Below are 15553 nucleotides of genomic sequence, written 5' to 3'. Positions count from 1 at the left end.
AAGGGGTGGCTCTATAATAGCAGGGGGCTGGAAAGGGATGGCTCTATAATGGTAGGAGACTGGAAAAGGATGGCTCTATAATGGCAGGGGGCTGGAAAGGGATGGCTCTATAATGGTAGGAAACTGGAAAGGCATGGCTCTATAATGGTAGGAGACTGGAAAGGAATGGCTCTATAATGGCAGGAGGCTGAAAAAGGATGGCTCTATAATGACAGGAGGCTGGAAGGGGTGGCTCTATAATAGCAGGGGGCTGGAAAGGGATGGCTCTATAATGGTAGGAGACTGGAAAAGGATGGCTCTATAATGGCAGGGGGCTGGAAAGGGATGGCTCTATAATGGCAGGGGGCTGGAAAGGGATGGCTCTATAATGGTAGAAAACTGGAAAGGCATGGCTCTATAATGGTAGGAGACTGGAAAAGGATGGCTCTATAATGGCAGGAGGCTGGAGAGGGATGGCTCTATAATGGTAGGAGACTGGGAAGGGATGGCTCTATAATGGTAGGAGACTGGAAAGGGATGGCTCTATAATGGCAGGAGGCTGGAAAAGGATGGCTCTATAATGGCAAGAGGCTGGAAAAGGATGGCTCTATAATGGCAGGAGGCTGGAAAGGGATGGCTTTATACTGGCAGGAGGCTGGAAGGGCATGGCTCTATAATGGCAGGAGTGTGGAAAGGGATGGCTCTATAATGGCAGGAGACTGGAAAGGGATGGCTCTATAATGGCAGGAGACTGGAAAGGGATGGCGCTATAATGGCAGGAGGCTGGAAGGGCATGGCTCTATAATGGCAGGAGACTGGAAAGGGATGGCGCTATAATGGCAGGAGACTGGAAAGGGATGGCTCTATAATGGCCGGAGGCTGGAAGGGCATGGCTCTATAATGGCAGGAGTGTGGAAAGGGATGGCTCTATAATGGCAGGAGACTGGAAAGGGATGGCTCTATAATGGCAGGAGACTGGAAAGGGATGGCTCTATAATGGCCGGAGGCTGGAAGGGCATGGCTCCATAATGGCAGGAGTCTTTAAAGGGATGGCTCTATAATGGCAGGAGACTGGAAAGGGATGGCGCTATAATGGTAGGAGGCTGGAAAGGGATGGCTCTATAATGGCAGGAGACTGGAAAGGGATGGCGCTATAATGGTAGGAGGCTGGAAAGGGATTGCTCTATAATAGTGGGAGGCTGGACTTTTGCTATGGCATTTAAACTGTTGCACAGTACGCCTCCAACCCACATCTAGACTCTCCCGACAGTGGAGAACAGGCGTGCACCTCAATGTGAAAACGAAGGACCATCTAGGTCAGTGATAGGTAACCTGACACCCTTCAGGGGCCGTATAGGCGGCCCTCTAACCCTCGTACATTTCCCGATAATCTCAGTAACAAGTTAAAACAATAAATAAAGGAAAGAGACACCTATCTGCAATAACAAATCAGCGCCATTTTTTACAAGAGCTACAAGTTATAACAAAACACATCTGACAATAAAGCAGAAGGGGGCTGCAGGTGAAGGCTCTGGGGGGGCCGCAGGTGAAGGCTCTGGGGGGGGTCGCAGGTAAAGGCTCTGGGGGGGGCGCAGGTAAAGGCTCTGGGGGGGGCCGCAGGTAAAGGCTCTGGGGGGCCGCAAGTAAAGGCTCTGGGGGGCTGCAGGTAAAGGCTCTGGGGGGGCCGCAGGTAAAGGCTCTGGGGGGGCCGCAGGTAAAGGCTCTGGGGGGGCCGCAGGTGAAGGCTCTGGGGGGGCTGCAGGTGAAGGCTCTGGGGGGGCCGCAGGTAAAGGCTCTGGGGGGGACGCAGGTAAGGGTGCTGGGTGGGCCGCAGGTAAAGGCTCTGGGGGGGCCGCAGGTAAAGGCTCTGGGGGGCCGCAGGTAAGGGTGCTGGGTGGGCCGCAGGTAAAGGCTCTGGGGGGGCCGCAGGTAAAGGCTCTGGGGGGGCCGCAGGTAAGGGTGCTGGGTGGGCCGCAGGTAAAGGCTCTGGGGGGGCCGCAGGTAAAGGCTCTGGGGGGACCGCAGGTAAGGGTGCTGGGTGGGCCGCAGGTAAAGGCTCTGGGGGGGCCGCAGGTGAAGGCTCTGGGGGGGCTGCAGGTAAAGGCTCTGGGGGGGCCGCAGGTAAAGGCTCTGGGGGGGCCGCAGGTGAAGGCTCTGGGGGGGCTGCAGGTAAAGGCTCTGGGGGGCCGCAGGTAAAGGCTCTGGGGGGGCCGCAGGTAAGGGTGCTGGGTGGGCCGCAGGTAAAGGCTCTGGGGGGCCGCAGGTAAAGGCTCTGGGGGGGCCGCAGGTAAGGGTGCTGGGTGGGCCGCAGGTAAAGGCTCTGGGGGGGCCACAGGTAAAGGCTCTGGGGGGACCGCAGGTAAGGGTGCTGGGTGGGCCGCAGGTAAAGGCTCTGGGGGGGCCGCAGGTAAAGGCACTGGGGGGGCTGCAGGTAAAGGCTCTGGGGGGGCTGCAGGTAAAGGCGCTGGGGGGGCCGCAGGTAAAGGCTCTGGGGGGGCTGCAGGTAAAGGCTCTGGAGGGGCTGCAGGTAAAGGCTCTGGGGGGGGCTGCAGGTAAAGGCGCTGGGGGGGCCGCAGGTAAAGGCTCTCGGGGGGCTGCAGGTAAAGGCTCTGGGGGGGGGGCTGCAGGTAAAGGCTCTGGGGGGGCTTCAGGTAAAGACACTGGGGGAGGGCTGCAGGTAAAGGCTCTGGGGGGGGCTGCAGGTAAAGGCTCTGGGGGGGCTGCAGGTAAAGGCACTGGGGGGGCTGCAGGTAAAGGCACTGGGGGGGCTGCAGGTAAAGGCTCTGGGGGGGTCGTCATGTGACTCTAGTGTGCTCATCACTGATCTAGAAGCACCAGTGAATAAGATAAGTCATTCTGTGCTGCACAATGAGTGCACACTGTAATTGAGTATCTCGGGATTCATTTGGAGATAATAGGGCCTCTAAATAGTGTAGCAGGTTAGAACGCGTCACACATTAAAAGGCTGCATTTTTTTCATATTGCCCTGCACAGAATTTAAAACATTTTATTGAAAGAATGTTTAAACGCTTTGCGTGAGACAGGAAGTACGCCTTCCCCATTCTCTACTGTGTGCCACTATCGGAGATTACAGACAGCGCTCTCTAGTGGCCAGAACAGCGAACGTTCTAAACGCTCCGGAGACACCAGCTTTACTAAACAGAAGACAAACAGACACAGCAGCTTGTACCATTGATTAAAGGGGGTGTCTTGTTTTGGGCAATAAACCTGACCCCAGAACCCCTCCGATACCTGAAGCCCGGAGTCACCACGAGTCGTATCGAACTGCGACTCACCGAGCAGGAGGCTCAATCCCTCCGGTCCTTTTTTATAGAGCAGAATTAGAGTTATTAGGGAACAGGTCAAAGTATGGGGGAGTTCAGTGAACGTCTCAGTGTAATTCGTAAGAAACTTTGAGGCATGAAAGAACTTTGAAAAGTGAAACTATAGTCAAACCCTGGGATGAGGGGAAAATACTGCATTTGCATACATAGTAATCATCATCATCATTTATTTATATAGCGCCACTGATTTCGCAGCGCTGTACAGAGAACTCACTCACATCAGTCCCTGTCCCATTGGAGCTTACAGTCTGAGAGAGATGAAGGTCCATTTAATATCAGCCAATTAACCTATTAGTATGTTTTTGGAGTGTGGGAGGAAACCGGAGAACCTGGAGGAAACCCACACAAACACGGGGAGAACATACAAACTCCACACAGATAAGGCCATGGTCAGGAATCGAACTCATGACCCCATGACTCATGTAATGCATTAAGTCATGATTAAATGATAAATGTACTTGTAAGGATATAAAACATGTGTTCCCTGATGGTAAGATTATGCGTTTTCATTTTATCACAAGTTATTTCTCATGAAAGAGTCCCTGTAATTTTTACATTTTTGTCTCTTCTCCATTTTTTCATATTTTGTCTTTTTATTGCCCGGCATGCGGGATTCTCTTTATTACAGTCATGAAAAGTTACAGCGTTGGTCGTTTTCACGGCTCTTTTTATTTGTGCTGCTCGTGGAGCGAACCGGCTTGTTACATGGTAGGACCGCTCAAGGGAGGATGGATATATCGTACCACCCCACCCCCCCTCCTTCTACCCACCTACCGCACTCACTCTCTTTGTAAGCCCCTTGCCTTGAGTCTTACCAGCTTAATTGAAAACTGTGCAGGCGTTTTATAATTTACTGCTTATTTTATTTTGGAATGCATACAAATTCAATTTAAGCATCTAAGCTGTTTTCAGATTGCCATGAAAAACGTTGGCTTTACTGTCAAATAAAAGACTGCGCTGGGTTATTGCTTTCCTAACTTCATAATGCCGGCGGGATTTTGGCCAGAGAACGGGTTGGGGGGGGGGGGGGGATTGCTCCGAGACTTTGGATTCCTTTTTATTGAATTAACCTACATCATTTTATTCAGTGGCAGCAGTGATATGACTGTATATACCCTTCAATATCGTCACATTCAAGCGATTCAATCCTAATAACATTTGACTTTAGTAATAACAGTCACTTGATCAACACATTGAAACAGTTCTGACTACAAACCTCTGCATCCTTCTAAGCGCTGATCCGTGAAATATATCAGTCTGTTGTGTGACTCTTATAGCTGTATATGTTACAGGGAATTATAAATGTAATCTATTAGAAAGTACTTTTATATTTTACTGGGCTCTAAGCCCGGCTTTCAGTTTCTACAAAACAATAATTGAAAAAGGTAAGAAACAATTTGCTGCAAATTGCAGCAGTTTTTATTACAGCGTTACCTGTGAACCAGTTTACATACATGTCCACCGGTACATGAATAATACACTACAATGTATAATATTGAAATATACTCTTTGTTTTCTAAATTTATTTAACCCTGTATTCAAGGGGTAGATGTACCAAAGCTTCTAAGTAGGAAAATTGGGAGGTGTTGCTTGTAGCAACCAATCAGATTATAGCTATCATTTATCTAGTACCGTATAGAATATAATAGCTAGAATCTGATTGGTTGTGGTTGCTATGGGCAACAACTCCATTTTTTCCTTTTTAGAGAGTTAGATAACTCTACCCCTGGCCACAGGCTATGAGAACAAGACACATTCAGCAGGCATTCTCATAGTATAAAAAGACAGACAAACACTGACATTGCTCATGTCTCAAACCCTGCAGTTTTTGATTATATTAATGGGAGAAATGGAAAAGAAAAAGGATAAGTTTCTGCTCCATAGCTCTGTAGGATACACTGAGCTCTACGGACTGAACTTCTAATTAGAATGTAGGTTTCTCGATATATCAATTAGAATGCAAACTATTAGGTCATACTTGCCAACTCTCCTGGAATGTCCAGGAGATTCCCGAATTCCGGGTAGGTTTCCCGGACTCCCGGGACTGTATGGCAGTCTCCCGCATCTGCCCACTTCCTAGTGAAGTGGGCAGAATTAGGCCCAAAATGCAGCGATTCTCCGGGAATCCCCGCCCCCCGCTGTAAAATGACGCGTCATTAACGTCACGGGATGTAATGACATTTGCGTCATTACGTCACAGGGGCGGGTCCAAAATTGCGCGATTTTCATAGCCCCCCCTCCCCCCCGCACGTCCACCTCCCCCGGCAGCTAGAAAAAGTTGTTTGAGAAAAGTATGTATTAGGTGCAGGACGCCACTTTCTATTTGAGCTTCTTACTATCTCCCATTAATACAGTTATTCTACAGTATATTTTAACACACACTATACATGCAAATAATAATTTTAAAATGGTCCTTTGGACAATACTACTTCTATAATAACGGTCAGCCGCCCATCTCTCTCCAGCATACAGTGACCATCTCCTGCCAGAGTTATGACCAGTTCTTCTGTGGATGGAAGGCGTGTCGTGAATGAGACTCCTGATTGGTCAGGAGTGACGACCATCCAATCAGCTGTCATCTGCACTTTCACAGCCTAGATCAGCATCAGCAGCCACATCAACACTGATACGTGGAGCTCTGCTATGGATTAGGGCGGCGATATGGGCGGATTAGGGGGAATGTCAACATAGGTGGATTTCAAATACAGTAAAATGATAATTTAACAATAGCGACAAGGAATTAAATGAAAGCCTTCTGACCACCATTTCATTGTGCAAATTTTATTTTAGGTGAACATTGCTGCTGATAATTACACAGTTTTAATCAATAGCTAAGCTGGCCGCACACATTAAGATTCAAATATTGCCAAATGTCTAATTTGGATACCCACGGAGGTCAAATTGGGCAGAGCTGGCATTTTTGGCTTGGAAAAATTAAGATCTGAGAGGACTTCATTCGATCTCAGGTTGGTGGTCGATGACGGTTTTAGGCCAATTTTTTCTAACGCAACAAAATTGGATGATAAAGTCACCACGAGTGTCGACAGCTCAACAACTGATATATACTTCTATACTACTTATCATATCAGCAGTACATTCTGCAGTCAGCTTCCTGGGCTGTGCAGGATCTCTGCGCTGCTGATGTGATATAAACAGATTTACAACTGTTTATCTAACGGTTTATTGACCAAACTCAGTTTGAAATGATCAATCATTACCAGACAGCAATTAAACATGACCTTTTAATGCCTGCTAATGATCTGCAATGCTTGTTAATTGTAAGGGAAAGCAAACGTCTGTGCATAAAGACCAACCTTGATTATAGACTACATAACGCCAATAAACATGATCTGGCTTATTTCATTGTTAATGATATCATCAGCCTTTTATTGAAAAGCTTTGGTTATATTCCTTAGTGAGCCTATAGTCTACAAGTGTAGAGAGACACGAAATACGAGGGGCAGGTAAGGCAGATGGGGTATAAAGATTTTCTTATAAAGGTAGCGCAACATAAATAGAGGTTCGGGTCTGAGAAGGATTCTGGGATAAAGGCAAAAGGTCTCAATAGACAGGTATTAAGGGACCAGTAACGAGTGTACGTTGATGGAGGAAAAGGATTTCAGAGATAAGGTGCAGCACGGGAGAAGTTTTAGAGATAATAAGTAAGACACACTCTCATTTCATAACTAGATGCATGTTTTAAGCCATAAATTGCTATTTCAATAACATTTTTATTATCTGGAGCTTCATTCCACTTGTCGTCTACACTCAACGATGGCAGCTATAAAGTGGCTGCACCAAGTTCATCTGGTTTCAGTATCAATGTGAATATATCAATTTCCTCGGAACCAAGTACATGATTGAAATGTCTGACGCTATGAATGGAACGTCTTCCATAGATAGCAACAGCAACGTCATCCTCTAAAGCTTTATAACAAACCAAAAACGTAAAGTGATCCCTCATATAATCGCTCTGAAGGTGGCATAAATGACACAGCGTAATATGGTGGCGCTATATAAATAATCAATAATAATAATACAGCAGGGCAGACTTACTTTTCATACTCCACGTTTTTCATCTTGAAGCAGTAATTTTCGAGGACGCGTCTAAGTTCGTGCTTCTGAATTTGGCCGTTTTGGTTGTAATCGAAGAGTCGACAGGACCTGACAATGTTTTTCAGATTCTTACATATCTGTTATTGGAGAAGGACAAGGCGTTAGAGTAGGGTTTGCATAAGATAATAGATTGGCTGTTATTAACAAGTCTTTTTCACAATCATCATCAGCATCATCAGTTATTTATATAGCGCCACTAATTCCGCAGCGCTGTACAGAGAACTCGCTCCCATCAGTCCCTGCCCCATTGGAGCTTACAGTATAAATTCCCTAACACACACACACACAGACAGACAGACTAGGGTCAATTTGATAGCAGACAATTAACCTACCAGTATGTTTTTGGAGTGTGGAAGGAAACCGGAGCACCCGGAGGAAATCCACGCAAACACGGGGAGAACATGCAAACTCCACACATATAAGGCCATGGTCGGGAATTTAACTCATGGCCCAGTGCTGTAAGGAAGAAGTGCTAATCACTGAGCCACCGTGCTGCCCTAATGTCCATATTAACCCTTCCATATTTTTCTCATTGGTTCAAAATAACCCATAATGCCCTATATATAAGGTCTAGGGTAACGGCTCATACCCTCAGTACATTTCTCAGTGTCAACATTTTATAGCCACCTTTTCTAACCACTAAACAATTTCCCTGCCCTTTGAGTAACTTTAAAAAAAACACACCACAATTTGTAGCAGTTTATGGTAGAATTAAGGGCTCTCAGCGCTCCTCGGGATATCTACACAACAATATCAAGCTGCCAATGGAAACAGAAAACCACTCCCCCGAGGAGTCGCGTCATTGACATACTCTCCGGAAGCTGCGCTGGTAAACTGGTCAAGCCAAACAGTCGCCAGCAAGTGTCTAACGGATCCCCCCCCTTATTCTCCGGCATTGTATGAGCAAGCACAGACTGGGCGGCATTTATGGATCAGTTTTATTAACCATTGCTTTTTGTTCTGTGTTACTCTCTTGAAATTGTCATTGTGAAGGGAAGACGGAGATAAAAATAACAACAAAAAAAAAAAGACACAGATGAGCAGATATCAAGAGACATTCGCTGCTAAATGAAGTGGAACAGGATAAGTATCTAGACTGGGCGGTGTGGGTTCTGGCTGTATTCCTGCAGTAGCGCAGTCTAACTTGTCTTTCTCTATTGATTCCATCTGTTTACACTCTACAGAGTATTGGCGCCCTGCTGTGCCTATATCCTATTTACCAGCTGGTAGCACTGGCATCCTTCCAGCCGCTGGCAGCCAGCCTAGAAAAACAAACCCAGTTTATTACTTGTTCCTCTTCTGTTTTTAATTAACTGTGGTGTCCACTATGGCTAGTTGACTCGCATTTACATAAAAATGAATGTGTTTAAAAGAACGAGATGTCATTTCCCGGTGGGGTCCGTCCTTGTACACAGACCTGTTGGATCGCTGACTGTGAATGCGGTGAGCTCTGTAGCCTTTTATACCACTTTCCAGATTAGAAGATTCAAATAGCTGCTGGCTCATATAATTCAATTTGTAGGATATAATGGATTACAACAGAGCGGAATCATATCATGGACCCGTCGCCCACACACAGTGCAGGCAGTCATCATCTGGGCTGAACCAAGATCCATGAGAGTGCAGCCTATCAATGCACTAGGAACTAGTGATATCATCACTTTGCGCCCTAGGTCGGTGATATCGCCAGTTCCGCTGTGATTGGCTGAGCCCAGAAAATGGCTGCCTCCGATGCGTGTAATTGATGGAAAAGCACCCAACCTATTGTATTGTGAGAAGATTATCACAACTCACTTTAAAGCTCAGGGAGGAGATAGAGGGATTCTTGGGAAGAGAAAGCAGATAATGGAACTGTACAAAATAATCCAGCAATCTGACTTCCAAGGACCGTTATAGATAGTAGGACAGGTTGAGTTGTACAGTGGCTCAGTGGTTAGCACTTCTGCCTCACAGCACTGGGGTCATGAGTTCAATTCCCGACCATGGCCTTATCTGTGTGGAGTTTGTATGTTCTCCCCGTGTTTGCATAGGTTTCCTCCGGGTTCTCTGGTTTCCTCCCACACTCCAAAAACATACTGGTAGGTTAATTGGCTGCTATTAAATTGACCCTAGTCTCTGTCTCTGTCTGTGTGTGTGTGTGTGTGTATGTTAGGGAATTTAGACTGTAAGCTCCAATGGGGCAGGGACTGATGTGAGTGAGTTCTCTGTACAGCGCTGCGAAATTAGTGGCGCTATATAAATAAATGATGATGATGAAGTTCTATTACAATAATAGTAATCTTTTAATATGTGTAGTCAACCAGTACAATGGGAAATACAAAATATAGAGTTAGATTCCCTATAAATGTAAGCAGTGGGGCAAATTTAGAAGAGCAGTCTTTACAGTCTTACTTTTAATCTTTGAAGACCTAGAAATTCTTGGAATAGCAAGAGATACAGTAAGAAACAAGAGTGTGTCACTATCTAACATATGCTACCGCTGCTAATTATACCCACATTACAGTTTTCAGAGGTTTGCTCTGCAATATTTTACTACTGACCAATTGCATAACTCCTAATCGCCCCGATTTTGGTGGGACAGTCCTGATTTGTGGACCTCGGTAGAGGCGGAGCTAACAGCTGTCTGTAGTGAAGTGGGGAGGGAATTGAGCTGCATTGGGGTGTCAGGGGGACACTGAACAGCGTATTTGAAAATTTCAGTTTTGGAGAGAAGTGGTCCCCTGACCCTAAAGGTGATGTATTAGGTCCCTAAACATCTCTTTACATAATATTTTATTACTGAAAATATTGACAACATTTTATATCGGAATAGAGACCATGTTAAGATTAATACAGGTTTTAATCTGTCTGTACTATGTCCTGTTATATTACTGGTAGACATAGGACAGACAGCACACATTGATACCTATGAGAAAAAACATAGGTACAATTGAAAAAGAATAAAAGGGACATGTTCATTATTTCGCTTCCACGTCCATCCAGCAGGTGGCACCCTTTCTCATAGGGATCACTCATCCCTACTGTGCTGTTAGCCCTCCACTTTAACGTAGGGATAACAGGCTTCAATGACAGCACTTTACCAGCCAGGCACAGCCTACTCCTCAGTAGCAGATTCCACTGTGCACATTTGAATGATTCATAGATACGATTCCCTCCATAATATACAAAATGACAAATGGAAACCTCCAGGGTCCCCCTACACCATTTTTTCCACATTCCTAAAACCTTGGTGACCCTGTTCATCACGTTGTGCCCTTTCCCCAGAAGTGCTTTATTTTTAATGTCTGTATAAATTGGAAGAAACGTGATTAAAGTCAATAATTTAGAAGAGACTTTTATTACACACAAGTTAAAAATGTTCAGTGTTTCTCCAGACCCGCTGGCAGCGAAGGGATTAACTAATGTACAATAAGCCGTTGTCTTTATCATCCCTCTGACAAAAGCAGAGGAAAAACATGTGCAACGGATATAGCCCGTAGATGGTGTAATGCTCAGCACCGTCATCAGGGGGCAAGATAGCTATAAAAGTTGGCAATTATAAACACTGTGCAATTTTGTAATGTTTTCATGTTTCAAACTTTTACTAGCACTGAAAGAGGAACCAGCTTGTACTAACAATACAGCAGACTGCTGGGAAGAAACTATCCCATATCTAGGTCTGTTCTCTCTACACACACAGTGATACACCCACTGTTAGAATGGGTCATGTGACCGTAAATGGGCGTGGCCTGTATCTTGTAGCACACCAGGGGGTAAATGTATCAAGCTGAGAGTTTTCCGGCGGGTTTGAAAAGTGAAGATGTTGCCTATAGCAACCAATCAGATTCTAGCTATCATTGTGTAGAATGTACTAAATAAATGATAGCTAGAATCTGATTGGTTTCTCAAAACCGCCGAAAAACTCTCAGCTTGATACATTTACCCAGTGTCGGACTGGGGCATGAAGGGCCCACCAGGGACAGCAACTCTAGGGGCCCACCAGAGGGGTGTGGCCACCATCAAAGAGGCGAGACCAGACACTAGAGGGGCAGTGGTCAGCCCACAAAGGACAGCTAGCACAATAGTGTAGTATATAAGAATGCAGTGTGTATAAAGAGTACAGTCTTGATCTGCACCTTAGATTGGGCAGAACAGTCACCAAAAATCGGGATTATCCCACTAGACCAGGCTTGACTAACCTGTGGCACTCCAGGTGTTGTGAAACTACAAGCCTCAGCATGCTTTACCAATATATAGCAGCCTATTGCTGGAAGGGTATGCTGGGACTTGTAGTTTCACAAAACCTGGAGTGCCACAGGTTAGCCAAGCCTGCACTAGACTCAGAACATTTGACAGACTGTCCTACCTGTTCTTGTCACCACCTGTGGCTGTTGGTTTCTTTAGCTGCGGCTTGTCTGGATCCTGGAATGTTAAGGGGTCCTATTTGGAAAAAATAATGGGTACATTTAGAAAATTCCAACCAGCCCCACCGTTAAATCAATAGGACCCACATTTAATACTTAGGACTTCCTCCAGCCCCAACATAAAGTAATAGTATTCCCATTTAATAACCTATTTCCCTCCCAACAGACAGCTCCTGCAATAAATTAATCACATTTACATATAATAAATATACCTATTTCCTGCAACCGTCACTGCCATTAAATAATTCATATTCACATTTAATAAATATACCTCATGCTCCTCAAACTCAGCCCCACATTCAATAATAGCGCCCAAACCACCCCATCTTAAATTAATAGTCCCCACTATAAAATTAAATTGCCCCACTTTCATCCTACAAAGAAAATAGCACCCATTATTTAGCCACCACCTACCACACACACATTACATTGCCACAAGCCCGTTGTGCCATCACACACACATTACTGCGCCCCTTCATCACCATGATGTGCCTCCTTATAATCACACTGCACCCTCCATGCTGCTTTTGCTCCCCCCTTCTCCTGGCTCCCCTTCACACACTGCCATACTGTCTGTGCTCCCCCTTCACTCTGCCATGCTCCCCCTTCACTCTGCCATGCTCCCCTTCTCTGTTCCATGCTCCCCTTCTCTGTTCCATGCTCCCCTTCTCTGTTCCATGCTCCCCCTTCACTCTGCCAGGCTCCCCCTTCTCTGTTCCATGTTCCCCCTTCTCTGTTCCATACTCCTATTCTGTTCCATGCTCCCCCTTCTCTGTTCCATACTCCTATTTCTGTTCCATGCTCCCCTATCACTTACCTTTTCTATCTGCTTCTTCTTTTCTTCTCCTCTGTCTTGCCGGCGCTCCTCACTGAACGTCGGGCGTGATGACGTCACGCCCGGCATTCAGTGCTAACGGAGCCGGCGCTGCAGTCACGTGTTTGTTTTTTTTACTATTAAAGTTTCTAGCTCCCCCCACCAACGAAGAGGGGAGCGATTCAGGGTCGGGGCCTACCGGTGGATAGTCCGGTCCACCAGCGGATAGTCTGGTCCACCGGCGGGCCAGTCCGACCCTGCATTTACCCCCAGGTGTTTGCTGGAAAGAAAAAGCCATGTGGTTAGTAAAAGTTGCAGTAGGGTATGTGCAAGCCAATAAGTCACCTGAAGGTGGGAAAACCCTATGATTAGACATTAAAAGCTCTAACATGACTGTACTTAGCACAAAGAAGCAACATATTGGTATTTATAAAATATTCAGACATTAGTTGTTCCATTTTGTACAATGTGTCCCTCTTTTTGTCCCTCTTCCTGTGCCCTCTAACTAAACAAATACAGAACATTAACTCACTGATAATGAACAGACAACAGCGCCATCTACAGGTACTGAAGAGTACTGAACTCCATCAATGACATTCATAAATTTTATTTTAATTATACTTCTGTTAATGATCCTGCATGAAATCATTTTGTGATATTTCTCATAATTTCTAAATAAAAATAATATTATTTTTTTACCTACAATCCATGTATGTGGAGCATTTAAGATTAAATTAATATATCTCATACACCCACTTTCAAATGCAATTAGGAATTAATGTAATTATTCAGCCAGCAATTAATCGCCCGCAGATTCTGTACAACATAATTTAGAACTCTTATTGGTCTTAAGAATGAGACGTTTTAATTAGTTAAAAGCGACACAAAATTCACAAGGTTTGTCTGTTACAAGAAGATTATATGACTGTAACAAGGTTTCTCTAATTACAATTTAATTAGCTAATTCTAATTAACCTAGTTTTTAATTATCACCAGCCAAGGTATGCACCAGCCTGAAAACCTGGGGGCATACATATAGCATCGCCCGTCATCTTAAGAATTATCTGTGACTTAGACACCTGATAATGGGCAGAAAATCCACTTCATGATAGATAGATAGATAGATAGATATATTATATATATATATATATATATATATATATATATATATATATTTAAAACTGTAAATAAGTCCATTCTTTTCGATTGAACCTTCTTAAAACAAACAAGCAGACAGATTAAGAGAGCATAATATGGGGCTTCATTGGAAGACGCATTCGTCAGTCGCTAAGCAGCGGTAGAACAGCAAATTAACCCATTTGTGATCAAAGTAAGCCGTAGGTCCGGTTAGGGAATGATATTCGGCAGTTCCACAATAATTGGACAGCCACATGGTGCTTACCAATGTATTAAGTAATCAAAGGTCGCTGCAGCGACAATATTAAGTGAGCAGTGGACAGTCAGACGTCACATAACATGGGGCAGGAGGGAAGGAAGCAGTGGGCAAGTCTCCTGGACAAAACCATGTTACAATGCAAGGGGTGCAAATTAGTATTCTGTTTTGCACATAAGTTAAATACTGACTGTTGTTTCATGTAGCACACAAATATCAATTTCATGTAGCACACAAATATCAACTGTACAAATAAGCTATCAAGTATTTGTGTGCTACATGAAACAACAGTCAGTATTTAACTTATGTGCAAAACAGAATACTAATTTACACCCCTTGTATTCTAACATGGTTTTGTCCAGGAGACTGAAAATAAGACGTTTCTTAAGTTAAGATCCTTAATGAATCAGGCCCTAAGTCATTAAGGAGAGCAAGGCAAAAAAAGGAGTAAATATTCTCTGGGACAAACCATGTTACAATGCAAGGGATGAAAATGAATTTATTATTTTGCACATATGAAAATTTGGCTGTTTTTCCATCTAGCACACATATACTTAATAGCGTTATTTTTACACTGAGATATAAAGTTAATCTAGGTCCTAGGACATGCCCTACTCCACCTATAAATCTGTCCCCACATTTTAAATGTACCTCCCCCTCCAATGCAATATGGTTTTGCCCAGGTGCAAAGTTACTCCTCTTTTATGCTTTGCTCTCCTTAATAAGTCAGGCCCATACTGTCCGTCGTCATCATCGTTCCTTTATAAGGGGCCACAGATTATGCAGCAAGAATACAACAACACAAAATAAAAAGCTACGGAAATAATAATAATAAATACAATAATAACGCATACTTCAGATAATACCTAGGAGCAAATTAGAATAAAGCACACACAACAATACACACAGCTGACACTATAAATAGCACAATACAGCACATCACACGCAGTGTACAATGTAACAGGGACATACAGACAAGACCGACAGACAGTGGAGAGAACGAGAGCAGGATGATGCAGACGGAGAGCCGGCCATCCGAAGATTTGACAAACTACAGGACAGGCAGAGGCAACATGATAAAACAATGTCAACAAGATCTGTGTCTCTCATCCATCTCCTCATTACATCCTCCCATTCCGGTTACAGGACTTTTTTCGGGCCGCATCCACTCTATGGAATTCTCTCCCTCGCACATTAAGACTCTCCTCTGGTCTACAAGCTTTCAAGCGTTCGCTGAAAACCCCTCTTCAGACAAGCTTATAATATTCCTCAACCACCCTCTTAACCTCACTACCTTACCCTATTACCACCCGTTATACAACTACCCCTTGACCAACATTGTTGTGTGACAGGATCATTTAGCTTATGAGTCACCTTTACCTTTGCAGTCTGGCTGGGCAGACTGCAAATGTAGACTTGTCCTCATGTGTCAAACTCCCATTGTCCAATAGATTGTAAGTAGTTTACTTAGTTTGTCCCCAATTGTAAAGCGCTACGGAATATA

General features: G+C 44.6%; 1 protein-coding gene across 2 annotated transcripts in view; it reads right to left on the bottom strand.

The window, feature by feature from the left end:
- Window positions 1–15553, bottom strand: part of EFCAB6 (EF-hand calcium binding domain 6) — a 122655-nt gene that overhangs the window by 87033 nt on the left and 20069 nt on the right. For both annotated transcript variants that reach the window (XM_075210276.1, XM_075210277.1), the window contains exon 6: window positions 7380–7516. In XM_075210276.1, the coding sequence (XP_075066377.1) occupies window positions 7380–7516 (137 nt within the window). The remainder of the gene's footprint in view (window positions 1–7379; window positions 7517–15553) is intronic.

Source organism: Mixophyes fleayi, chromosome 4 (genome assembly GCF_038048845.1).
Source record: "Mixophyes fleayi isolate aMixFle1 chromosome 4, aMixFle1.hap1, whole genome shotgun sequence".
Taxonomy (NCBI): Eukaryota; Metazoa; Chordata; class Amphibia; order Anura; family Limnodynastidae; genus Mixophyes; species Mixophyes fleayi.
The sequence above is the reverse complement of the archived record's forward strand: the minus strand, read 5'-3'. Positions and strand labels throughout refer to the sequence as shown.